Consider the following 27,350-nt stretch of genomic DNA (forward strand, 5'->3'; position numbering starts at 1 on the left):
GGCAGTGTTTATTTTATTCGTAGACAGCACGAACGAATAGTACAATAAACCATGGTGATGAGAAACGTTAATAAATAGAACTCCGTGGACGATGATACGTACTGTGAGAAAAAGAATAATCAGGCAAATAGGTATCGAATGGTGGCTTATAGGATACGATGTAAATACTCTTTCACATCTTTCTTTTTTTTTTTTTTTTTTTTGTTAACTTTTTCGAGACTTTATTTGGCTTTTTCCATCGTTTATTTTCGTATCACGCGTTCCATGCGGGGCGGCACAGTCATCAGTAGACGTGAGCTGCAAAAAGATCGATCGATGGATCAGGCACAAATATCTATATCTAGAACAAGGTGTGAACGTTGCTTCGAGAGTTCTAATCGCTTAAATATACGTTATCCGGCATCGAATCTTTTCAAATCCGTGAAAACGTGTAATACGGTGTTTTGGCTAGAACTCTCAAAGCGTAACGCCAGGATAACAGAGTAGGTATATATACACATACACGTACGTAGTAAAAATTAGAGTATCTTTTAACAGGGGAGGGAAAGGAATATCTTTACACGGTAAGAAAAATGTTTTCGACACGGATCGTGTTTCCGGTGTCCGTCGATATCTCGCGGGACATCTAAAGCTGATGTGTTAAAAAATCTGAAATTCTCTGCAAACACAAACTATCGACAAGTCTGTGGAAACGAGTAGCTGTTGAATAATCGTGAACAAAGATCCGTTTATTGTTATTACCTTACTCCGGGAGTTTCTGTTTGCAGGACATGCTTCGATATTCTGTCGATATGTATACAATTGTATATTGATATGCATATTAGTCGAGTGAAATGTACATAGAGGAGCGTATTTCAAATAAAAATAACCTATTAGAGGGGACGTTGTAAATCCAGGCACATAAGTCACGTACAAAATTACAGACAAGATGTGTGACACTGTTTGGCAACAATTCTTCGTTTTCTATAACTTTTTGTTTTTTTAATTGCATGAATTGTTTCGTACTGTAAACATGGTGAGTGATTTTATATGATCTTATGATGACACGGTTAGGTTCGATATATGTATTTCAGTCTCATTCGCTCGAACAGCCCAGGTAACACGAGCTATAATAATGATTCTAAACTTCGTTTAAGACTCGTTTTGTTTTCGTTCGTGTTACGTTTGTTACGTTTAGCTGCGTGTTAATTGATAAATAAACCTCATCGTAGCCAGAAATATGTACAGCAGCATGACGTGATTCGTTCCATCTGATTATTATTTGTTCACAGAATTAACGTGTAAGGATAACAGGATGCAAAACACTTGGCCACATTTTAATCTTATCGCTCACTTTGTTTCTTAATGTGTGGTACGTTTATTATACCACGGGCTGGTAAAGTGAAATCGTGGAACTGGCTTCGAATAATAGTAGTATAAGTCTCCTGAAATACAACAGATATATTCGAGTTGCATATCACTTTCCTTCACTAACAAGTCTTTTCTTCTAGGTGTTTTCTTACTATCGTTCTGTTTTATTTCGTTTCTTTTTTTTTTGTTACTAAATTTTATCCAATACTTTACCCAATTTCTTTTGAATCTTTATACATTATTTTTCACTGAATTTTTGAATACAACCTTCCTTATTGATCTTGTTTACATTATCTTTACGAACGTTTGAAGCGATTAATTAATTAGGATCGATAGTTTTTATACGAATAGATACATATCTTCCACAGAAATAGCGGTCGATCGAGGCTTATGTTCACGTGACAATATAATGTTGAGAAAATCTAGCAAGTGAATGGCTTCGCATTAATGTGAAACCTTCGCGAGGTAAAACAATGCTGCAAAGTCAGCAACAATTGCGCAGTACCATTTCCAGTTTCTGCCAGTGATTTAAGCTAAATTAAATATTCTTATCGTCACACACGTTTCTCATTTCATTGATACACGAGAATAAATATTTGAATTTGATTGCTTTAAATACTCCTTTCGCTAATTTAAATATCGATATTAACAAGCTGGAAAGTATCAAAAAAGAAATTTGGATATTATTAGAAAGTAATTTTGAAAAATTAGTTAAGATCGAATAACAGTTTCTTAGTTCTAAGCTTGTTAAATATTTTCCTATTAAATTTTTTTAATAAAATTTTTTTTTTTCAGTAATACGAAGAAGTAGGGCACAGGAATTGAACGAACAAAGAAGATATCGCCTCTTTGATGGCGATATTATTACCCTGACATTTGAATCGTGCGAGTACCGGAAGTATTAGTTTCACCATAACGCTCTTGCCTTTATTATAAAAAGAACAGGCTGTTTATTGACCCGAGCGTCTTGCAATTTAATAACGCGTATATAATTTGCTTTTCTATAAGTAAATTTCAAGTTGTTACAATTTTTTATTAATATTTCTCTCTTTCTTCCTAAAAATTACAAAACATAATAAACTGTGAAAAGTCAACTAGAGTATGGATTCCTACTCTGTAACCTAACCTAACATGGATTCCATTGTGTTCATACAATCTATTGTTCTTTAAACCACTTTCAACAAGTTTCTAGTAATAAATCTTTTATGCGATATCGACTGTCCGATTTGCGAAAGCAGCGACAGAGTTGAATAATGGTATTTTAATGGAGTGCAAAGCGAAGATGTAATCGTTAAATAATTAACTAGAGTCTGCCAAGGGAAAGGAATATGTACGTATGTACTTGGCTCGAATCCGGAAGTTGGCGTCTGGCACGTGCCGCCATGAATTTTGCCGTTTATCCTTTGATGCAACCGTATCTGTACTCGAGCCAAATGGTAAACAATCGGTCAGATAATGCCAGATGTAATGCCATTTTATAATGTTACGTAACTAAGCACTCGATCGAATGTCGCGGAAAGAAATTTTCACTCGGAATGATTTAAGATTCTGTAAATAATTCAACGTTGATAACACATCGATATCATAAATAATTGATAACTACATTGCGTGTTCCTTTACCGTGAAAAGGTACAGTAACGTGCAAAAATTCGTAGACTATTGTTTGAATCTTGTTTCCCTATTTAAGCTCTGTCGCTTTTGTTTTCTATTGTATTTTCGTTTCAAGCTAAATCCTAACTGTCTAGGAATTTTTGGACAGCCTTGTTTATTTAGATTTTGGTACTTTTCCTCGATTTTGCAATAAACAGGGATACTGCTGAATTTTTAAACCTGTTTAATTTAAGTAGTTTCTTTTTATTCTGCAATTTATTGCATCGTATCTACTAATTAGCGTCTTCAGGCAAATTTCGCTCCAATTGATTTAAATGCAAACTGTCTTTGGAGAGAAAAAAAAGAAAATAATGATATTTTCCTTAACGCGACTCTGATTCAATTAAAAAGAATTCTTAAAATATATTGCGATATCCTAAATTGCTTTCAACTGTTTTTCGCTCTTTATCTGAGAAAATTTCGTCACTTGTACGAAACAGAAGTCAATTATTACCTACTTATTAAACGTTTATTTCTTTGGACAGAGTGAGGCATCTACCACGTATGAAATGATATAAATCCAATCAAATCGTAACGAAACAGATAGCAAAATAAGAAAGGCAACGAATAATTTAACGTAAAAAAACAATAAAGGAAACAGGAAATATTCAAATAAAGTATCCATAGTACTCGTTGCAGTATTCAGAGAGTAAAACAAATCTCTACATAACATTCAATTATGTTCATAAAAATACAAATTTGTATAAACAAGCCCACACTCTAATTATTATCGCTCATAGGATGAAGTTCTCGAATAAGTACTCGAAACAAACGAACTACTTTAATAACCAAGAAGTGTATCAAGCTCTACTAGACCTACACCTGTACTACGGTGTTTTTGCAAATACTTTCTCAGACAAGGAGCGATCGTTTGTTTATGAAAGCATCGCCAGTAAAAAGATAAAGCGATTACGTACCGAAAGGCCTGATTGGATGTCGGCTCCACAGATAGCTACGTTTGACAGGACTAAGGTAACTGTCCCTCAGATAAAACGGGGTAGCTCTGGCAGCATAGTTGGGAATATAGGGAGCAAAGCTTGGGTACCACCATGGGTCTCTGGTGAAGGCACTGATCGGTGCCATTGGTGATGGCTCAAGAAGATCGAACAAAGGCTTCTTGCGTAACAACGAGGGGAAGGATGGTAAGTAATCGTAATCGGTCACCAAGTTACCTGGAATTAAAAATCATATTCGTTCACAGATTCCTCTTGGATTCTCTTTGATGTTTAATATCGTATATTTCGCAGTTTGCAATTTTAACGAATCACACTTGCGTTACTCGAGTGGAAAATTGCGAAGAAGAAGAAACGTCAGTGTTTTCAATGAAAAAGTAAAAATTGCAATTGAACAGTATGTTTGAGACGTCAGATAGCGTTTTCAACTTCAGTTTAGATAGAATCAGTTACTCGGAATTTGAAATAAACGAGACGATCGGAATATGAAAGACTATGTTTGAGATTTTAGCGGAAAATAATAACTCTTTGTACTTTTAATGTCCGGAGCTATCGCGCTAAATCATGGTCGCGCAATTTCTTAAAATCTTTTCGACATTAGGACGTTTTATTAAAATGCGCACCACTTACAAATCTTCGTATTCAAAGTAACGGTGTTCACGTAAGTGCCCGATAAAATGTCATAAAGAGACAGCAATTTGATACAACAACGACTCGTCGATCTTCTTTAAAATCTTCTTCGCTATTAATCACACTGACAGTAAATTCATTACGTCAAATACACTTATTTTCTTGAGTTCTGAGTTGAGACGCGATGCTCAAAGGAGAAACTCATTTAGAAAAGAGGAAGTGAAAGGCGAGCAACGAGAAGTACTCACCGTGGATATCGAACAATCGTTTCGTACTGAGAGGAGGGCTAATATGCCGAGCCAACAAAGGCGATTTGCTCGGATACAGCCTGTCGATGTCTGCCAAGCGGTTCAGATGATCGGCCCAAGCTTTCTCAGGGTCGAACGGTTTCGCTGTATCGTGATATTTATGGCAATGAAACAAAAATTTGCACAATGTTTCGTGCATTCCTGACGGTCTCTCCCCTCCCGACTCTGAATCTTTTGATACTCGGTCAAAATAATTAATCACAAGCACACCGGTAATTTTATCCGGCATCAACAAGCGTACACGAAATACACGAGAAGTCTTCCGTTTATTATTAGGCTTCGTATATTATTCGCAATCTATAGTTGTAAATTGACAGTGGATATCTTTTCATTATAAATTTAGCTTTTGCATGTATCTAGCGTAGTGGAAAAATTTACTTTTAAAAATAATCATATAGGATTTCTTTCATTCTTCTAACAGAATTTGCTTTTTTTTTATTGTTGCGATTTTACAGATTAGAAATTATCATCATTGTTAGAATGTACTCTATGCTTTAATATATTTTGCTTCTCTTATATCTTGCGAACTTGTATTATTTTTTTTTTTTTGGTTTTCGTTTATGTAATCTTTTTCTGTCTTTCTTATTTATTTCAACCAGTTTGTAGGGTTCGACCTATACAGGAATGCAATCGATAGAGTTATGCAACATCGAGAATTCAACAAATCGCAGCATTACGTGACCCGAACTTTTAACGCGCGCGACCGTTATACGAGATATTGATTTGTCCCGTGGGTAATCGATGACGAGGCGCGAATTTCTCGACGTTGCATGATCAAATAAACGACAGTGAGGTGACAAGAGCGCTTTTCTTTTTATCGAAAATCTTTCGACGAATCAAGTTTAACGGAGAATTATTCATATCTTATTTCAACGTTTAAGGAGTTATTCATTTTCTTTCCACTTGATTTGTCACGTTACGATGTAAAAAATGCTCTCGTGAACTCAATATGTATATAAAATACGAGCAAAAGGTCGAATCAGATTTATCGTAAATCGAATTCAACTTTTTGTTTTCAGGCTTGCAGATTCCTTCGAGTAAAGAAAGGATACACAGCTAATTAAAAATATTAAGGCGATCCGTACAAAGTAAATATTTAGTTTATTTTCTCGTTGTTAAAGAAGATATCCAAAGGATGGATTTTTCTAAAACACCTTGTACATCTGTGATCAATGGTAATCATTTTTTTGAAGAAGAACTTTCTATACCGGTGTAGAATATTTTTTAACGTTTAATATTTAGCAAATCGGAAGATCATTTTTTTTTTTTAATATTGCACAAAACAATTTTTATTTTATCATATTACTGATTGCTTTTTTTTTTATAGACTAGGTATCGAAACAGTTTGATAAAAAGTTAAAATAACGATTAAATTCGTTCGAATCGTTGATCAAACAATGAATGGAATCCATTTTTTTACTCGAGAAGGATTAATATTCCATCGGGAAGGACCGATGATATTCTATAGAAAAAAAAGAATGAAGAAACGTAGCAAGTCCACATAAACAACATGTCACTAAACTATTGAGAGGCTTGAGATTCATCTTCCCAAATTGTCTTTCTCCGATGAATCGTTCGATGTGTTTATCGTGTGCTACAATCTACGTATGATAAATGACACCTAATGTGAAAAACCGTGCGTACCATCGGTTTGATTTCGTCGCGAATCTGGCCGGAATCTGCCCAACTATTATTTATTTGCGTTTCATTTTCTCTGGTTTAGTACTTTAGCTTTCGGCATCTACATATTCTTTAAAGAAAGATGTTTCTCTTGTTAGTAGCAGCGTTTTTTGTTAATCTTCCAGGCCGCAGTGTCATGCACCGTTGGTACGTGGCTTTAATAAAAGACGCAGTGGTGTTTTAGGAAGAATATAAGAATAGATATAATAATTATTCAAGCGATTTAACTAAATTCCTTTAATTAGCTGTTTGCAGCTAAAAGTGTTACATGTACCAGATGTACATATCGCTGTCGTTTATCTAATACTTGTTTATTGTTAAGCTTCCTTTTAAGGTGTTGCAGTAAAATAGTTAAAATAGAGTAAAAAGAATAAAAAATAAATTATACGGGAAAGATCGAGTAACACATAAGTTACATTCAACTCTTTTCATTACCGTATAGTACATTTGACACTTTACCTAAAACACCCTATGCTAAAAAGATAGTAAGAAGCTTAATTAACGCATCGTGTTCCGTTCGCTGCTAATCCGATAAAAACGAATAACTAGGAGGGCAAAAATGCAAGTTAAGGTTCACAAGGGTTTTGTCCCCGTTTTTGGGTGTTCTTCCAAAGCCGTGCGTGTTTCACCTATCCGTAGCAAGCCGTAGATGTATATGATAAAAGCTTATCGAAGCACGATTCTTTCCTTCTAAAAGAGAAAAACGAAACATTCGAGCCGCTCTCACAAAAAAAGAAAAAAAAAAAGAAAGAAATGAAATGTAACACGACGCCACGTAACGTGTAAAAAAGTATACTAACCTGGTGGGGGTGAAAAATACCGCCTCAAAAAATCGCATCGTACTCTCCAAAAGCGGAGAGGAAAAAAGAGCGATGAGATATTTTCTAAAAATTTTCTTATCTCATTTTTTACACTGCTCACCGGTCGCTCAATGAATCGCAATACACTTAGAAATTCGCCGCGAAGTACGAGTTATTCCTGTTAATCGTTACGAACTCGTGGCCATCATCAAGACTGCACGAAACACAGGTCTTTTCTACAGGGTTTTTCTACAGAGTTTCTCTACGGAATCTATATCGCTATCTATCTACTGCTACGATTCTACTGGTTCGAAAATTACTTTAATCCGGTTAATCAATGCGTCACTGTCGAAGGAAAGAATTATAATTATATTTGGTTGGTGGAGAAGTAACGAAGAGCAAAGCGATTGGTACACAATTTCATTGTTTTCATAATTTTATTCTATCTGAATTTCTGCTGCGTTCTTTGAGTTGTTTTCGATACAAATCCATCGTTAAACAATTCTTTAACTTATTTATATCTTTTCCATCTACGTAATTTTTAGTAAAGGTTAAACGATGCAATGGGATTTATCGTAATATTTAGAATCTGTTACATTATTTATTGTGAAATAGTGACTATTTGAAATTGTTCCTTTTAGTGCTATCAAAGATCAAAGTTACTTTTCCATCAACTCGGTATTATAATTGATAAGCAGGTAAAAGTTTGAGGTTGGGGGGATCGGATTGAGAGAGAAGAAAAAAGTACATGCCATCTCCTGAAAAAGATAGAAATTTTTGGATCTAGCTGAAATTAATTATCGCTTGTTAGTCGGAGGAAAAGAATACTTCGAATACGCGTGCGTAGTAAAGCATATATTAATTGGAGTGTTTGGGTCAATTGCTCCACATCGTCCTTCTATCTCCTATATTCGATTCTTTTCTCCATTTTGTCCTCGTTTATGATAATATAATAATAACGAATATAAAAATTAAGAAATTGAATAACGAATGGAGATAAGTGACGATATTGGATCAAATAGATCAATGGTAAAAAATTAGAACGCGCAAGCGTCGAGAGAAAATTTCCAGCTTTTTCAAGTTTGGCGGCCATATTGAATTTCCTTTTATTCACTCCTTTTGCTTTCCTTTTTTTTCACTTTTCTTCTATTTATAAGTCTCACGACTATTTTTTCTCTGATGAATTCAGCCTTTTACCACAATTATTACGATCGAATCGCCGTCATACGCTCTTCCTTTCTATATTTTTCTTCCGATTACCTATCCAAATCGTTCTTTTATTTTTGTTCTTTAATTCATCTCTCGTTCTTTTCGATCCAGATTAGTGTAATCAAACTGCGACCTCCACCTCAGCTGCAAGAGTTAACACGTCCTAAATATCGTTTGCCGTCGTGGACAAAAGCGAAAAGACAAAAAGTTCCTTCGATTATACAGCGAAAAAGGAAAAATCAAAAATGGCGTCGGCGAGGGCAACGCTCCTGGCGAAACGCAACGAAAAATATCGCATTTGAAAAAATATTCGCCCGCGTATAATTAGAAAAATTGTCTCGAAGTAGCATAAAATCGAAAAAATAAAAATATGCCGTATCTTGAAAAGTAAAAAACGATCGCTGAAAAATTATTAGCCAAAAAAACGTTCGTTCGTTGAGTCACTTGAGTTTATTGGAAATTTCATATGCATATACAGTGTGTAGCAGCTTTCTCGTGCTTATTACAAAGCGATTCGTATTCTCGATCCGTCGCATTGGCCACTGTTTCAGGATGGCTTCGATCATATTTCCTTTCCCATGCTTTCGAGAACCGTGGATAGTCGTGACATTCTCTCGACGATCGTCTGAACACATCGATGAAGAAAAATCCAGGCACGTGCGCATGTGTGAAATCGTTGCTTTCGTTTCTTTCTTTCGTTTTCGTGTCGATGAGGGAAATGGGATAAAAATGTGATGCAGGCGTATTATTAGTATGTTAAGTACGCTTTGCATGATTCCAGCTAATTACCATACACAACTGTATACTTGGATCTGATTTTTGTGTACGATTCGTGCTCACCGTACACTATGAACGAAAAGTGCGAAATTGATTTTAGAAGCTCTACCGGGGAAAAATAAAATTATAGAATTATGGAAAATAAGAATTTGGTGAGAATACTTCGTACGTGTAATCAACTTGTTACTTGTTCTTAATTGGTTATTCATCCTAATAAATGAAGGGTCACGCGTAAAAGTAATTTTATATAGGGATTTTTTTTATGAAACAATCGAATGGTAAAGTGTAAAGAATACGCAGGTAAGTACTTTTGGTTGATAGTGTACCACTCGGAACGAAGAAATCACTAGTTTAATCACTTGGAGATATTAATGTAAATTGCAGGATAAGGACGATATTATTTGTGTACCGTTAAGCAAATGTTAAGGGTTACTTCTTAATGTCTCAGCAATTAATATCTTGATCTGTGGCAGTTGCAGTTGTACGAACGCTCGATACACTCGATATTAAAAGTCAAATATTTTTCTATCGCGTCTATTTCTCCTAAGGTGAAGATCATCGATAATAGTCAAAAATAGAACGATAATAAACAAACTTGCAATGTTTAGCAATATCACACTTCACTGTAAGGTCACCAAGCTCGAGATACTAATCGCTAATCATATTTATTGGGAGCGTATCGGGTATAGTTTAGACAGTGAGTAGGTTAGTATCGCGCAAGATGTCAGTATCCTTTCTTCGTATGCAATGACGAAGTCGCACTTTTGTAGTAAGCGTGTTTCGTTGTTTAGTTTCTCTAGTCTGCCAGTGTCGTGCAATTTGTTGTCGCCTAAGGTCGCTCAAATCGACGATGCGATTGAGTAAAAGCCACTTGTTGGGACTAGTGCCTGGAAAGAAATTAGGATCAGAGCTGCATGCGATTCGTTTGTTCCCATTTAACGGGCGGTTGCTTAGCTCGCAGATATTTTCTCGTTTATCTGGACAACGACGAGCAACGTGAATGACGATGATGATGGTGGTTTCGTTTTCTCGGACGACGCAAGAGGCATGGAGAATAAAACGTATGAGCGTGAGAGATCAGTGAGCCGTGTGATCGATGATCGATGAACGATGATCCATGATGCCTGGCCACGTTTCTGTCAGTCGTTCGGTCGTTGATCGTCGCCATTTCCATCCATCGACACTTCCATTGTTGACGACATCGAACAACACGAGAGACATCCACCGATTTTTAACGGACAATCGTATTAATGGTATTAATTATATTAATCTAATTGTTAATTCACGGTTTTGTGCTGCTTCGGTCGAGCTTGCTATCGCTTAGTATACGTCGACACTTTCTACGTTTAGTTTGTTTTAATGTCTCCACGCTTTTGTTTAAATTTGTAGTTTTTTCCAAAATAGAGATGGGCATTATGTTTGCTGACTATTTACAGTTTAGTTCATTATCGCTATCGTTACTGAGAATTGTATACGTAGACTATCTGTAGTCTGACGAAAATTAATTAATCGCTCAAGGCCATTCAATAGTAAAACCTCATTATATGTCTAGTTTCTGTCATTGAAAGCAACTATCGTTTGTGCCATGTCACGTTATTACATATTTGTATATTTCGGAATTTTTATTTCGTTCTGATATAGTAGTTACATAGTATAGCTATTCTGTTATAGTATAGCTGCGTAATTATGCGAAAGAAACACGCGTTAGTGCCGACATGTGCTATTTCTGGTGCTGTGAAGCAGCCTTGAGTGGCCAATTAATTTTTGACAGACTATAGCACACCAATTCGTTGGGTAGATGTACTGCTATCTCTTTATTAAAACTGATTATTCACTGATTATTCAATTGCAAACGTATGTATCGTATTATTATTTATTTAGTCACGAAGAGATGCAACAACGCGATTACGTTGGCGATTAAACGTGCGATGCGAAAATTATATCTGTTATATCGATACCACGATCTTCGATCAGATGCTATCTACGATCGAATAGTACGTAAGTCTCTAACAAACATGTCTATCACCACGACCGAGTTAATCATTAATTGGTTACCAAAATCATTTCTAGCCCATCTCTGATGCAAAGATAATTATTGTAATTAATTGAACACCAGCGAACACCAATGGGAGCGTCGGTCATCAGTGGATGTCAAGCTGCTCCTCAGTCACATATAGTCGAACTATTCTTTTACTTTCCTTTTATTAAAAACAGAAAAATCTATTTCAAAAGGCGCAAAAGAAGAAGAAAAATGAATCGTATAATCGCGAGGCAAACAAGTCTCGAGATATATTCAACATAATTATATATATTTTTTATACGTATGTATAGATGCATGTTTTCGTATAGCGACATTATAAGTATAATAACTTAGATACAAAGTGTACGGAGTAGAGTAAATTAATATTACACATATTATGGTATGGTTCTGTGTACGTGAAGAGAAAAGGTATTCAGACACGGATTGTAGATAAAATATGAACTCGAGGTGAATTAAATACGATTCGAAAAAATTCAAAACACGTACGTGTCCAAAAGTGCATACGCATTTCACACGTCGGATGGGGATGACACATAACAATACAAAGGTATTTTTTTTTCTTTTTTCGAAGGATTGGGAGCATCCCATGTATGTATATTTTCAGTTTCCTTGCTTCGCTTTTTACTCATTTTCACTTCGTTTCTTTTTTTAGTCACGATGGAGTGCAAGCAAAGGTGGAGGGCTCTTTTCATAAGGATACGAGACGGATCCTCCAGGATGGCGTTTCTGGCTTCTGAGAAAGGCCTTGGAGGGAAATATTCGCGGACCGCCAAATATTTACACCTCCGACAAAGTTAATGTGTCTTTACATCCTTCCTTTTCGTTCGTTTATTTATTTTCGACTTTCAAAGTTTTAACTTTTATCTTAACTTATTCGTCTATCCAACAGGCAGAAGCCAAAAGCACCTGGTTACAAATTACTGACAAGAACTTTGACAAGAATTATCAACTAAAGGAAGAAAACTCCGAGAACGAGCGGTTATAATTAATTAATTAATTGGATTCAACGACGATAATGCTTTCGTTCCACATTCTCATGCGTTTCTTCGTTCATTCTCTTTTTCGTTCTCACTCAGGTCTTTTTTGCTTTCATTCGTATCTTTTTGTCGTTTCCGTTTTTTTTTTCTTTTTTTTACTTTTTGGCACTAGAATTTTTATAATTATATTTTCTCTCTCGTTCGTAAACGTTCGAGACGCGTGTTTACAACAACGTTTAAACTTTCCAAACTTTTCTTTTCGTTTCGTTTCGCGCTTCTTTTCCTTTCTCGATTCTTTCTGTCTGATCTTTTCTGTGGTTTTTATAATTACTTTTTTGATTTGGTTTTACGACGTCGTTCACTCTCTTTGGTTTGGACTTTTGCTCAGAGTTCTTTAGTACGTACCGGGGATGAAGCGTTCTACAGGTTTGTATTGATGCGGGTAGATCTGCCTCGGTGTGTAACCGTAGATCTCACGGTGGACGGGCAGGTACCTTCAGGGAATAACGTTTACTTTAATAAAAAAAAAGTTTGCTTCGTCTTATTATTTAAGATGATAAATAATATTATTCAAGATAATTATTCGAATAAATTAATCGTTGTAAAGCTATTGCCAGATTGTAAGAACATAGTCGATCATTTTGTCGTTGCTCAAGTGTGTATAAGTAATAGAAACACGCAAACATCTTTTACATCGACTCTGAGATTTTGCAACATTTCATAAGGTTATTCTATAAAAATGTTCGTCATTACATTTGACGATGTATTGTGTAGTAGTCTTATTATGAAAAACACGTTAAGATGATCTTTCTTTTATCTTTTATCGCACGAGTGGCTTGCCTACCTAATTAAATTATTTATGTTATCAAAGTTTCAACGAAGTATCTATTCTTAAGCATCGATTGAAATATTGTTAGTTAACGAGTTCAAAGGTACTCCAAGAAATCTTACCTGTATCCAGGAACGTTGATGCGATCAGCCGCATGGATGGGGGTTTCAAAGATAGACTTTCCAAATGGCCACGAGGTGGATAGCTCAGGATAATCTGAGCGGAAAATGCTGCGAGGTCTGTGCGTGTGTTCAGGGGCTCTCATATCGTCGGTGCCTGTAAACAGTAATAGTTTTATAGGCTGTTCGTTCTTAGCCCCCTGTAAACACCATACCAAAAGTATACATGCTTAAAAAATCTCTCAATTATTACAAAATTTGGAAGTTACGTGATTTCGTTTGAAAAAAGTGAGAAGGGAACGAGAAGCACGAAAGAAATTAAAAGAACTAAAATTTCGTTCAAAAAGGATTCGATATTATAAAAATTGAATATACATCAAGCTGATAGAGGAGAAACTAACTTTTTTCAGCAACGATCGAGTTTAAATTGAAAGCGAATAAACGTTCAAGTTAAAGTCTGTTCGCGTTAAATTTCTTAATTCCAGGTAATGCATGAAGGAGTACCTTTTAAGGCTCGAACGTAACTCTGCCAGAATTTGGCCTTCCTTGTGATGGGCTCGTTGCGCCCGATCATGTCGAGATTGCTTCTAAAGCGCGCGTCCATTTTGCCGCTCTACTGAACTGCTAACCACACTCGTTCGCTAAAATAAACGAACGTAAATTACTTTTAGCGTTTTTATAATTCAACGCGTGAAGATATCCGATGATCTAATTTGTTCGCGTTAGGGAGGAAAGATCGACGATTTTGATTCAGATTCGATATAGGAATTGCTCTTCGTTGGTATAAATCTTGTATGTTAGCGATAATGCAATTTCTGAAACAGATTAATCGTTAATTGATGTAACACTACGTATTCTTTTGTCAGTTAATCATTTGCGGAATAAAAATGGTTACAATAAATGTCTAAGGCGAGAGAAAAACATTGCGTAAGTGCATGTTAATTATAAAATACGATGTCTTCGATATTTCAAATTTAAGATACTTCAGCGTGCCAAATTTCAAATGTTTAGAATATATAATATTTCTCAATAAGATCGCTAGAAATATCGAAGAGCGATAAACTTAAATAGAAGACTACAATTTCTTAGAAATACAGTTTTCACGGAAATTTGTAAATATAACGGTATGTGTATAATCGATCTTGTAAACAACAAGGAATTTCTAAATTTGAAATACATAAAAAAAAAAACAGCGCCGTAAAATATATCTTTTCGCTAAGATTATGTTTACATTAAAATTTCCCTGTTTGGTATCTGGGATAGTATCTAACAAGTACGAGGATAATAATGCCACAAATTTAGGGCTTGTAATGCTAGCAGACAGTAAACGCGCTAAAAATAAGAAACTTATGGACGATAATTTGCAAAGGTGTTTGTTGGCATCCTGTCGCTTTCTAAGTATAGCGGACGCAATTTTTCGCGGTCGATTTCTTCATCATTCTTGTTAAACCAGATTTTATAATTATATATATTTACAACTACTATTTAAAACTGGCAGTAAAAAATAGATTTCATTAACACTTTGTACCATACTACTCGGTATTAACACATAATGCCATCTAGTGCCAAGATTAAAATCACATTAGCGTATTACGTTTTATATTTAATAAAATTTAAAATTTATAAACTTATTTTTTCTTAATTTTATTCTATATAATACATCTGCCAATGTCCAGAAATATATTTTTAAATATAATACCTATATATAATATTACATTAAATATATAGATATACATATCTAGATAGAAACGTTAAACATCAATGAAATGTTTCATTGAATAAAATACGAAAGCTCGAATTTGGTGCTCGTATTTGAAAAGCACGTACTCGTCCTGTTTTCGAATAGCGAATGGTATTACGTGTATTACGATTGGTTGCGGCATTCCTCGGATCAGCCAATCGAGGACTGCGACACAAACAGGAGCATCGGCTTTTCTTTTTGTTGACGCAATGGTGCCGTTAAATTTAGAAACGCGCGCACTTCATACTCGGCCTGGATCATCCGAACGCTTTCGCATGTATTCCTATTTCATTCTCGGCAAGAGCGATCGAAGGTCATCGGAAATAAATTTGGAATACGTGATCTAAATCAACGGTCGTCCATTAATGCCTGATTCTGGCGACCGAGTTAATTTCCTCGTAATTACATAGTTTGGTTAATCACCGAACGTATTTCTGCGTAGTAATCGAATGGAACGTCGAAACTTAATGAATGCTTCTACACTTTGTCGAACCGTTTCCATTAAGAATTACGATCAGGTATTTGGAGAATTATTTATATCTATAGTGGCTACAAAAAGTATTTGCACATATTTTTATTTTAGCAGTTTTACGTTTTATTTTCAGAGTATCAAATTTTTGTCGTTGTATCAAAGTATTACTAAATGATACAAAACTTATTGCTATACTTTAGTAATTTTCTATAGTTGGATCTATTTAATTGGTATAAAAAAGATAAATGCTATAATAATTACTAAATAGAATGACATCTAGATACTTTTTTGCTCTCTGTATATATTAGGGAATAACTTTGTATTTGACAAATTTTGGGCTATGGATTTAGATACAAAAAATCTATATAATTGTGTAAAGACGTGAAAATTCTCAGGTAAATTAGCTACTGTGTTATTTGAGTACTATAAGTTGTTTTAGAAACAAATGTTTTATTGCTGTGATTCTTTTCATAATTTGAAGAAGTTGGCGCCACTTATCTTACAATATAATTGTTACCAACCTTAAAGTACGACTCTGTACTTAATGAAATAAATTAATACAAAAAATTGAAAATTTATAATATAATTCTTCTTTCTACCGAAGAGAAGAATTATATAATGCATTTTAGTATCGAATAATAATTTGTGTTATTTGAAAATTTTGAAATTTATGCGTATGAAAATTTGTTTCATAGAAGTTTGCAAGACTGAGTTTGAAACGTTGCTTGACCCTTCGGCCACAAAAGTAAAGTGCAATTTTTCGTAGTGTGTTAATTAAGTTTTTAACGGTCAAATGGCACAAACCATACGCAAAATCAGTAATATCTATCAAAGGTAATTGTTTTTTAATATACCTGTTGCTCAAGAGATATAAATATAATAAAATTGTAACGAAAATTTCATAGTATGCAATTTTGTTACATTTGAGTAGAAAGTTATCAGTGATGTATATTATACTGTTAAATATTTGCGTATATTTCAATATAAAGCTTTCTAAATGGTAATAACTTTAATATTATTACGAAAATAAGAAAATTAATATGAATTAATGTATATGAAAAGTAGAGACATTTTTCTTTCGAACGAAAGTCGATACCTTGCTTTGTCGTATTTGCACAAACATATATGTGTATATACATAATTAATAGTCATTCAAAATGTTTTATGATGAAAAATTCATCTATAATGTAATTCGGAAAATATCTTAGTATGTATGCATGTACGTATATATGATTCCTTTTCGTAAGATAAAATAGAGCAACGAATAATATTATATCGTACTAACAGGTGTCTCTGCAGGTTGCATCAATGGAGCCAGTGTTGCAGTTTACAGAATGCAATCAAGAAAAGGTATGTGCAATTTCTGTTTCTTTGGTAGATTATTATTACATACCACAAATTTGAAGGTACTGCGTGCGTTGAAGCTAATATTTTGTACTTTAATCTTTTGCTTTCACCAGTAAATGAAATAATAGATTGTGAATAATGATAGCTTTCTGATAAAAGTATACAAAAATGAATTATGATTTTCAAATAACCGAAACACGATTTTATTGAACAGTAACGACGTTCATCACTCGACTGCAATTAAAGAAACGCAGGTCATGAACCCAGATAGAAATTTATTTTGCTCTCGGAATGTTCCAATAAGTACTTAAGGTATGTTCTATGGTATTTTTGCATAATATATTTAAATCTCCTATAAATGCACAAACACCTACAATCCAATCATTATATTACAGAACAATCTAGTATCAAATCGATGCTTCTTATCGTACTATACTTTCTATCATCTATGAACGAGTTCGTGGCGAATGGAAAAGGGAAAATAAGAAAAAGCTCGGTGGTCGTGGACGCAGAATGATGCGTCGCGTCGCGTCGTGACGTAAGAGTCCCGGATTCGCGGTCGCTATATTTAGGCTGCCCGGGCCCCGGTCCGTTTTTAGTTGGAAACAGGTGGACATCCAAGCTGTGCGAAGGCAGCATAGTCGACGAGTCTCTGGCTGACTTTGACCGATTTTCGCGAACCCCCCACCCCCCTTCCCCATCGGAATGGGCTCCTTTATGCCCGCGACGACGATAATGACCCATAAAACAACACGTGCCCACCCTTCGGTCCATAAGATTCCATGCGCGGCTAATTAGAGAATTTATTTGTTCAAATCGTTCAAGATCACCTCGACTCATTTAAAAGTTTATTGCTTAAGAGTTTTTCGATAATTTGATAGTTTATATACCTGCAAGGTGGATATCAAGGAAAATTATTATTCTGAGTGAGTTGAAGATGAAGTACCTTGTATTCAGAATTCGCTCGAATTAGTCTCCTGTTTGAGAAGATATCTGATAGTTGGAGAATGTTTATATATGCAAGAAACGGAGATTTAGAGAACGATTCTACAGGGTAATTCAGTGATGGCAAATTTTTTAGTTATGTCCAAGATGAAAAGAGTATTATATGGTTCGTAATGTTTGGAATGTTAGCAAGTATGGTAAATAAAAGATATAGCGTTCTAATAATAACGATAGTTTAGGAACGAGCAAGTTTTCTGAGAACTTGTTTGGAATTTCCCAAAGGTTCCCATGTTTCTCGTTTTTCGCGCTAAATCCTTCCAAATAATTTTCATAGTTAAGCTCTTATCATTCTGTTCGTAAAGCTAGTTACCTCTAATTAACTAATAACTCGAACTTTTGTTAAATTCCGGTTATAAATATTAACTAACCAACGAATCGAATTTATCTTTTTATTCTTCAACATAACTTTTGCCCAACTCTTCTATCTAACGAACACGCGTGTAATCTAGATGACTGTTAAAAATAAGCAAGACGGGTTCAAGCAAATCATCCGGGGCGTAGGTCCAAAAACTGAAAATACGTGCCGGCCCACGGTGTGACTTTTCGTTTGCTGGCTTACAACTGCGTTAGGTCCTCACCCAGCGCGTTCCACTTCCGTGCGTCATCGTGGACGCGTAATACACGTTTAAATGACGGCCTTTAGAAATTGAATAATCAGAGACGTATGCCAGACTACCGGCCAAACACGTGGATCAACGTCGATGACAGCTGATAGCGTTAGGTGCCCCGACACCTGTTACTTCTTTGTTTCATTGTTCCCTGCCAGAACGATCGCGTCAGAATGTATCACGGTTAAGAGTGTTCAAGGCTTAACTGTGATCTACGAATTCTCTAGGTAGGTCGCCACTTTTCAATACGTTTCATGAGAATGTCTCGCGTTTCGTATTATCTTCGAATTAGTTTTGTTACAGAATAGATAGATACAGGGTTCGTAATGTCGTAGCTAATTTTAGGCTGTATGTATATTTCGTTGTAAATTTCAATGGAAACATTTAGATAGAACAATGAACCGGTCGTAAAAGAGCGAACAAGCAGTCAGCTATTTTAAGTATCGAGGTATTTATGTCGAACACCTATTACATAGGTCGATTATTGGAAAGTTTAACATCTGTAAATTCGTACTATCAACTAGTGCAATGTCCTATGTCAGGAGATTCGGACAGTCATTAGTCAGACGACGGAATTCTAACACGAAAACAAGTACTTTCTGCGTACTTTATGCAAGTTGAATTTGAAAAATGAAACTCCATCACAGAAGTTAGATTTCACTGTTATTAAACAACAGAAAAATATTTCTAAAGAGATTGTAAATAAGATTTTTCATCGTTAAAGCGATATTTAAACTTCATTGTTAAAAATTGTATTCCACCGATATTATTGTAATTCAAGAATTAGAGAAAAATGTTGAGGAAATCTTTCAACGATATTGTACAATTTTAAATGAGAATACCAGCAGGAAGCGAATTTAGCGATCGTAATGGCGTGGTCAGAAATTATGTTCACATTGAAAACTTGCCAAAGAACGAATTTTCTAAGTGTGGCGGTTTCGCGTGATCCGATGAAGGGTAGGCGAGAATGTAACAGAGGAAAAGGAAACTTTCGCACATCGGCCTTCAATGTTGAAACTTTAACTATCAACCGAAGACAGCCAGCTCGACACGTTGCGGTGAAACGCTAGAAACCATTTAACCCAGAAAATATCAAACGTCTGGACGCATCAAAAGTTTCCTCTAACGCTGCTCGAGTTGAGGTTCGGAGAAGCTCTTTAGAAATCAATAACGTTAGCTCGATGGAGATACCAAACTTTGTCGATTTTCGACGAATAATTAATTGAGAAATCTCATTTAGCTTGAAATTTCTATCGTTGATATATATATATATATTTTTTGATAGAGTATTCGTTTAGCACCTTTAATTTTTATAACGAATTCTCAGTGAAATTTGTAAAAAAAAAAGTAGTGGAGAATATGATGTACTATATAGAAACCTGTATAGATACGTACGAACGTACTAAGTAGATTCAGAGTGCAATTGGTCGGACAAACGAAATCTGGTACTAAAATAAACCATTTTACGTAAAATGATTACAAATACGAAGCAAGTGATAAACACGAAGTAAATTGGAGTTTGCTTATAAATATTGGACCTATCTATGAAACAAATCGAACAAATAGATAAACGTGTTTAATTCTCTTCTTTCAAGACCACGCTCTCCGATATTAAAAAAAAAAAAAAATGAACAACATTTCAAGGATGATAGTAACGCAGTATATTTAACCCTCAACTTGTAGGATGAAATTCGTGCTTGTTATATAATCGGCATATTGAAAAAAAAAAAATTTTTCGGAATTAAAAAATTCAGACCCGGATACTTATTTATATGTTCTGCAATATAAAATGTACGTTATTCTCTTATGGAGAAAATACTTGTATAGCATATAAACTTTACAACGTATAACGTTGATTATTATAGTTTTCTAACATGTTTAAAAATTTATTCAATTTAAATCGCGCGAATTTAATAAGTATAAGGAGAACAGAGAAACGTAGATGACGGACGTTAATTATAATTGTTTTGATTCAGAATTGAAGTTTTGTCACGGCTAGAAAGTCGCCTTTTTGCGGCGTTATATTTAGCCCGATGTGGCCGAAAGTAGTGACGCCTTAATTCGGTCAGACGCGTAGTTTAGCTCGTCAAGCGGCGCGAGGCGCCTCTTGGCACTTGTGACGTATTCTATGATATTAAGAGAATGAGCAATCTGGAGCGTGTCACTTTAGCCGTTTATAATTTTATACGCGTTACATCGTCTCAAAAATTTATGACAGTGTATCGCTACTCGCAACTTCTTTTTCTAACGTCAGCACTGAACAAATTCTTATAATCCTGCACATTTTCTACGTCAATATTCGTTTAAATAACTCGCTTTCCCACTTTCTAACCCTAATATTTCCATTAGCCGTAATCTCCTATGAGAACGAGGTTTAGTCCGACAAAAGGTTTCTAAGCTACTCCGAGTATTCGACTATTTCTTAAAAACAATCGTTGAAAACGTTTCAAAAGCTATCAGAGTGCATGGTGATTTTTATTAACACGTTAACTTCTGTCTGTGAGGAATAGACGACACTCGGAAAGTGGATCAACCGAGACGATGCATACGTTTGCTGGGAGAAAAGTGTTTCGCGTGCTTCGACGCTGTCTTTGAATTTGTAGAAATAGAATTATGCCAAATAGTCGTACTATAGTACCGAATAGGTTGAAAAATATCGGTTGACGACCAGCTCTCATTCCCACATTTTGTAGAAACCTAATTATCCTTAATTTATTAGACAATTTACGGTGTCAGTTTATGAATATCGATGCTGCGTATAGTAAAGTACTAAAATCCTATTTATCTCAACTTCATTTAATAGAAGGAAATTTCGGTCAGTATAATGAACGTCTGTTATTCAAATGGACAATACGAACGATATTTTATGAATATTATATGGAATTCTAATTGTATGATCTGTTTGTTCCTGCAAGGATCAAATTTGCTAAATTTTGCACTTTCACCGCAACGTATATATATTAGAAAAAAAAAAAAGAGTTTCGCGTTTTAACCGCAGAAAGGGAGCGGCTATAACAGACACGTCGGACTTGGCGGCGTCCCGCGGATATTTTTATCCCGACAGGCACGCCGCGGCGCGTTACATAACTGCCAAACAAATCGCTGCCAATTATTATAAACAATTCCGTCGGTTGTATGATTGGCACACGCGTACGAGAAACCTCGAGCATCGATGTCTGTGCCTTGTACGTTACCACTACATTTTGAGAAGCACGCGGCAGCAAACGATCGGTCTGCCTCGAATTGGTATGCGATAGCAGAGAAACCGAGACGCGAGTCGCGCCAACTATTGCAAACGTGCTTCCACGAAATTAGAACTTTGATTCGGGACGGTGGTGTTCGCGACTGTATCTTTACGACTCGTTCGATCGATCGATCGTTGAACGCACTGAGTCATTCATATTATCTAAATCTATCGAATCGATTTATAGACTCGTACAATGAAACATTCGTTGTAATATCACTGTTTTTCTTTCTTCGGGACTTGCGATATAGTATTACTTATATATCGTAGTATTCCTTTTTTGTTTCTTAAAGATCGACGATGAAATATGTTTTACATATTTTCTTTTGTTATTAAATCACGCGCAAACATATATTGTTATAATACTATAGATACGATTATTACTACATATAGATTGGTACAAACATCGTCATGCATGGTATTATCATTGTAAAACATCAGGCGTAAACAGACAGATAGATCATTTTTTCTATTGTCAATGAGACTTCAACGATCATTCGTAAAAATGTGATTTCGTTCATTTCTTTGTTCTCTTACTAGAAATTGAAATTAGAAATTTATCGACGTAATAAAATGGTCCAATGATTCGATCGTTTCTGTCTCGTAAGATTAATCACCACTGTGTACATCAATTTGTCCACAGTGTAATTAGTTCCTCTCGTTCTCGTGGGTTAGTAACATCAATTAGTCTTAAAAAGCACACGTACCAGTGTGAACGAAACGAACCAGTGATACAATCTAAAATTATTTGCAGACTCGCGTTTAAGTGTACTAGAACAGCGCAGTCTAGGTTAATGGAAGAGCGAATTCCTACTAAATATACGCAGAAGGACAAGCGCAGGCAGGCCCACGTCCAGTCAGGCGTTCTCTCCTATTTTTCGCCCTGTTTTACACTGGCGCGCACACACGGACGAGAATCCTCGATCTTTCCTCTTCCAGCGAATCGTTCCTCTTGGTATCGTCCTCGATCGGTTCAGCCAGATAGAGTGTCGCACTCACGATTTATCTATCTCTTTCCCACCCTTAACGTCCAGATCTTTGTCTCTTTCTCTCTCGAACCAATGAAATAAGTGGTCGCGCGATCGTTTAAAATCCTCGAGCAAAGTCAACTTGTTCTCGTTTTCTTTTCTTTCTCCCGGTAAGCCGAGAACGAAGAATCGAAGTAGAAGAGAAGGAAGAAAAAGAAAGTGGAACAAAAAAAAAAGTTGGCGAATAAACTCGACTATGTCGACCGGTGTGCGGTGGTCGATTGGAAATTAGCCCTTTTTTACCTAAGTATTTCGGACGACCGTTCGGTTCGAGGATTGGACCTTAGACTGGGCGGCTGCCGCCAAAAATGTAGACTAGTATACCGAGCGTCGGTACGGTGGCGCCGACCTGTCGGCGAGTTTCCGTGGCTCGCCACGCGACATTTATGGCTCAACCCCCGCCAACGTTACGCGATTGGTCGATCGGTCGACCCGCGACCGTATCGAAACTTCCTCTTCGTCCTCTTCGTCCGTCTACTAAGCCTTTCCTTCGCTTGTTTCTACCGCGGATCGCCTCCTCACGGTCGTCGTTCGCCCACGCGTTTCTCTTTTTCTTTCTTTCCAATCTACGAATATCTGAATGCTTTTAGCTTTTGATATGTATCAAAGATGTATTAATCAATACGTATCGACCGATGGTGTTTGGCTTCTCTTTAAGGATTATTATTAAAGAAATATAACGACGTACGTGTAGACGTTTATTCGAACGACTTTATCTTCGACTGCTATATATATATGCCGATACACGAACTAGCCGACTGATTGATTTTAATAGTTGTAAACAAGTGGCGAGAATTTATGAGGGAACATTTAAACGCAATTTGCACACGGTTGGTTTGGTTAGGCAGTTCGAAGAATACGCTTTCGTATAGCAAGTACATACGTTGTTTCTGTCATCGTTCTGCGTAATGCTTTCAGGTTCCAACACGCGGAATGTAAAATGTTTAGAGATTAATACGTGTTAACTATAAAGCTAGAGGGTAAGGAAACGCACGTGGATGCAGAGCTTGTTATTAATACATCGTTGGCGTTATTACACTTGACACGTATCAATCATGATATCGGTATGAAATTAATTAAAAACGTTCAAATCGATAAATATAATGCTATAAATACGATGCTGTTTCGTTTACAATGCTATAAGATCAAGTCTTATACTGTGAATATAATTGTTTGGAAAATTATAGTTATTTTTTAACAGGTAATAATGTAATCATTTATTTTTCCATTTGATTCTTCGTCACTGGCAGACTATTTACAATTAATAAAGAATATAATACAGTTCGTATCGTTAAACAAACGATTATATTCTTAAACCTAAATAATCTAATTGAATCTAATAGCGTTAAAGAATAACTAATTCTCTAAAAATTATCTGAATAATATTAATAAATATTATTCTCAGAATATGACCTAATCTATATCTTACGCATAGAATGACATCGTATTTATGTTAATCGATCATGAGACTGAACGTAAATAATAATATAGATTGTGCGATAAACAAAATGACATCATATTCGCGGTAACAGATCATGAGACATTCTAATCATAAATAATCGTCTGAGCATTTGATCGTGAGTCATCGTCTAATTAGACGATGATCAATTTTACACCACCAATATACGCTAATGACAAAAATCACTAATATCTCGTTACCATATTAAGAAAACGTTTGTAGCGATACAATATTCTACCCTTATCCCTTAACTACACATTCATATTTTTCTTTTTTATTTAATATTTCACATTCACAGTTTGTCCAATTTGGACATTTGCTAGATTTTTTTAGCTGTTTGATTATCACGTGGGTGGCTACCCCCAGCGGGGTACCATCTTCGTGTTTGTTATGTTATATCCTTTATGAGATCTGCTGGGTGTTTCCTTTTTAGTCTTCTTTCTATGCTTGATGTGTTGTATACGTTCATATGAACGAATTTAGTGTATAATATCTTTAACTTGCACAAACCTAAATAATCCAAAGAAAATTACAAATCCGCGCTACATTTCAAGTACCTAGAAGCGCTGTTTGCAGCCTCTTATTATACAGGGTGGTTGGTAACTGGTGGTACAAGCAAAAAGGGGGTGATTCTACTCGAAAAAGGAAGTCGAAAATGTAGAATAACAATTTTTCGTTCGAGGCTTTGTTTTCGAGAAAATCGACTTTGAATTTTCGCTCGGTACGCGTCCACTTTATCGCGTCTCGTTATAACGGATCTCACCGTAGATCGTTGTCTCGATGGAAAAATTTAAAAAAAGAAAGAAAAATTTGTGTTCTATATTTTCGACTTCTTTTTTCGCGTAGAATCACCCCCTTTCCGCTTGTACCACCAGTTACCAACCACCCTGTATTTGACGATCTTTACCTATTAATTTATTGCTTCTCAGAAAACTATCGTCAATTGTCTACAAAATTATACGATTAATGGCTCTTTTGTTGAAATTTTCGTGGAAATGTCGAAAGTGATCGATTCAGAAATGCGATTTTGTAACACTCGATTTCTGCAATTTGACAGTCTTTGTATTTCAAGAGCTGGCTACCGTTTAGCTATTCTTTCTCGTTTTCGAGCAAACCGACCGCGTTAAACTCAATCATACCTACCTGCTGACAAGCGTCAAGCCAAATTGACATTGGCAATACCCGATACTCGGGTGCTCGATGCGAGGCCTTCTCCAAGGCTGCAGTCACGTGTATATTTGTCGTGAAAATGTCATTGCTCGTGTGCTCGTCCGTAAATATATTGCGAGATACGTAACGATGCGTTAGAACACGATCTTCAAACATATTCGTGAGTTTCCTTGGATAAAAACGTAATCAGCCCGCTCTCGACCTGTTTCCATTTAAATGGCTTTCTGATTCTTGATCCTCTCTGTCCTGTTTCGCGTTGATTTTACAATTTGTACAGTCGAACCGATCGATATCTATAGGTCAGATATTCGTGAATTTGTGGTATCTTTCGGTTCCTCTTTCCTGGAACGTTTTCGATTTAGAAACGCGTGTTTAGTTTAGTACAAAGGACCATTGTCATGTTTGACAACGCTGGTCTTGACTATGGTTTGTTTAAAGATAACCATAGCGTTAAGCGTGGAATTTTAAGGGAATTCCTTACTTACTTGATAATTGTATCAAATATCAAACAGAATGGGTAAAAATAAATAGAAATTCGAGAAGGAGGGATATTGGAAGAAACGGGTAGGAAAAATTGTTGATCAAGCTTTATGATGTCACTCGTGACCTTTGATCTTCGTTCACGAAGAAAATGTTTAGTCATCTTCACCTCCGTTCGATTTTCCGGAAACTCTTCGAGATATCTTTGTCCAATTTCGCAATTGGAATTCGATTACGGTTGAAGGATCGCATAGTCTGAGATGAGAATAATCAAGTACCGCGATCAGTTACAGTCGTATTTCCTTGTTTTCCATTCTACGTTCACCTTCCGTGGCAAATCTCCTTAATCCTGTCTGAAATTAATCGTCTGCCATTGTGAAGGATTTATCAAATCGAAACTAGGGGCGAGCAATCGACCAACGGATTTATCCTCAACACCGGTGCAAATACATCTGTTTAAATACGTCCTAGTGACGTTCGGACGTTCTTTAAATCGTATCTCGCTGGACACGAAAATACGATCGCGTGATGAATGCGATGACGCCATTGTAAGCGCGTTCTCACCAGTGAAAATAGGAGGCAAATAGCGGAATTTTCCTGTTCCATAGTTGCGGTAACTGTTCCCGACAGCAATTTTACAATTTACAATTTACAAGTGCGTTCGATGCATCGTAAATTTGCCATAAGGCGGTTTAATTTAAAGGGGACATCGGATTTTTACGATTTTAGGAGATTCGAGGAAGCGAACTTAAAGCGATGTTAAAAGAAAGAATTTTATAGTTTACGGTGTTGCTCATCAGCTATTTCGAAACATATGATATAGCTTAGACTAAACTATGGACAATTATCCTGAAACATACAGGTTAAATTGGAGTAGCGTTTCTGATGTTAACAAATATTCAACAGAAGAGATTTTCGGACTCTAACTCGTAAGAAGGATGGAAGAAAGCTGATCTTTCAGATTTGGCACTCTTCGGTCATTCGCGGCGACCTCCTAGCACGTATATACCGGGTACTCTAAATGTAACTTTATTTTTGTTGCCTGTACCGATCGACCCAGCGATACAGATTCGAACGAAGCGTATTTATTTCCAATTCGGCCACGGCCAGACTGGCCTGCGTGATGTTGATAGACCCCCATGACGCGTTTCTACCGTTACACGTCAGTCAATGCCTTCCCAATTAATCGTCGTACTTATTTGTAAAAGATTTATTACCCTCTTATTGTAGGAATTTTTATCGAATTTAGATTTAAAAATGTGATTGCTATTTCGTTGAATTTTATATCTTTCTTTGCATCTATAATAGCTTGTTATGGATCTTGCTATAGTCATCGATCGAAATCTAGGATCTTCTATGATGCGACAAAATATTCATTTCATCGACACGATTATTCGCAACGTTATTAACATTTGGTTTAGCACGCAAGCAACGTTTCGTAGTAGCATTAACGTTTAGGATAATTGTCGTATC

The 27,350-nt window shown here is 35.9% G+C and overlaps 1 protein-coding gene and 3 long non-coding RNA genes across 7 annotated transcripts; 2 read left to right on the forward strand and 2 right to left on the reverse strand.

Annotated features, from left to right (window-relative positions):
* Positions 1 to 179: 179 nt before the first annotated feature.
* On the reverse strand, positions 180 to 23,170 carry Mf (myofilin). Of its 4 annotated transcripts, none has more exons than XM_033338191.2 (8): positions 23,012 to 23,170; positions 13,828 to 13,964; positions 13,327 to 13,480; positions 12,781 to 12,869; positions 4,832 to 4,975; positions 3,918 to 4,172; positions 1,334 to 1,424; positions 180 to 297 (listed from the first exon to the last, which is right to left on the reverse strand). In XM_033338191.2, exons 2-7 carry the CDS (start codon positions 13,925 to 13,927, stop codon positions 1,342 to 1,344), a joined length of 825 nt encoding a protein of 274 aa, XP_033194082.1. In that variant the 5' UTR covers positions 13,928 to 13,964; positions 23,012 to 23,170; the 3' UTR covers positions 180 to 297; positions 1,334 to 1,341. The 4 variants fall into 4 exon arrangements, with proteins under 4 accessions (XP_033194082.1, XP_033194083.1, XP_076477979.1 ...); XM_033338192.2 differs by lacking the exon at positions 23,012 to 23,170 and adding an exon at positions 22,740 to 22,971; XM_076621864.1 differs by lacking the exon at positions 23,012 to 23,170 and adding an exon at positions 22,448 to 22,470.
* LOC143303204 (uncharacterized) lies at positions 8,747 to 12,225 on the forward strand. The gene is made up of 2 exons (XR_013059294.1): positions 8,747 to 11,351; positions 11,428 to 12,225. It is a non-coding gene; the product is annotated as an uncharacterized LOC143303204 (long non-coding RNA).
* On the forward strand, positions 16,245 to 18,034 carry LOC143303202 (uncharacterized). The gene is made up of 4 exons (XR_013059292.1): positions 16,245 to 16,370; positions 16,824 to 16,886; positions 17,098 to 17,195; positions 17,279 to 18,034. It is a non-coding gene; the product is annotated as an uncharacterized LOC143303202 (long non-coding RNA).
* Positions 23,171 to 24,022: 852 nt separating the features above from the next.
* Positions 24,023 to 26,285, reverse strand: LOC143303178 (uncharacterized). The gene is made up of 3 exons (XR_013059237.1): positions 25,371 to 26,285; positions 25,135 to 25,270; positions 24,023 to 24,737 (listed from the first exon to the last, which is right to left on the reverse strand). It is a non-coding gene; the product is annotated as an uncharacterized LOC143303178 (long non-coding RNA).
* Between the last annotated feature and the right edge of the window lie 1,065 nt (positions 26,286 to 27,350).

Source organism: Bombus vancouverensis, chromosome 9 (genome assembly GCF_051014615.1).
Source record: "Bombus vancouverensis nearcticus chromosome 9, iyBomVanc1_principal, whole genome shotgun sequence".
NCBI classification, from domain to species: domain Eukaryota; kingdom Metazoa; phylum Arthropoda; class Insecta; order Hymenoptera; family Apidae; genus Bombus; species Bombus vancouverensis.

Coding starts and splice junctions, on each gene's coding strand:
- Mf (XM_033338191.2), bottom strand. CDS start 13,927: ATGGACGCGCGCTTTAGAAGCAATCTCGACATGATCGGGCGCAACGAG. Junction 13,481..13,827: donor TTACGTTCGAGCCTTAAAAG/GTACTCCTTCAT, acceptor TACTGTTTACAG/GCACCGACGATATGAGAGCC. Junction 12,870..13,326: donor ATCAACGTTCCTGGATACAG/GTAAGATTTCTT, acceptor TATTCCCTGAAG/GTACCTGCCCGTCCACCGTG.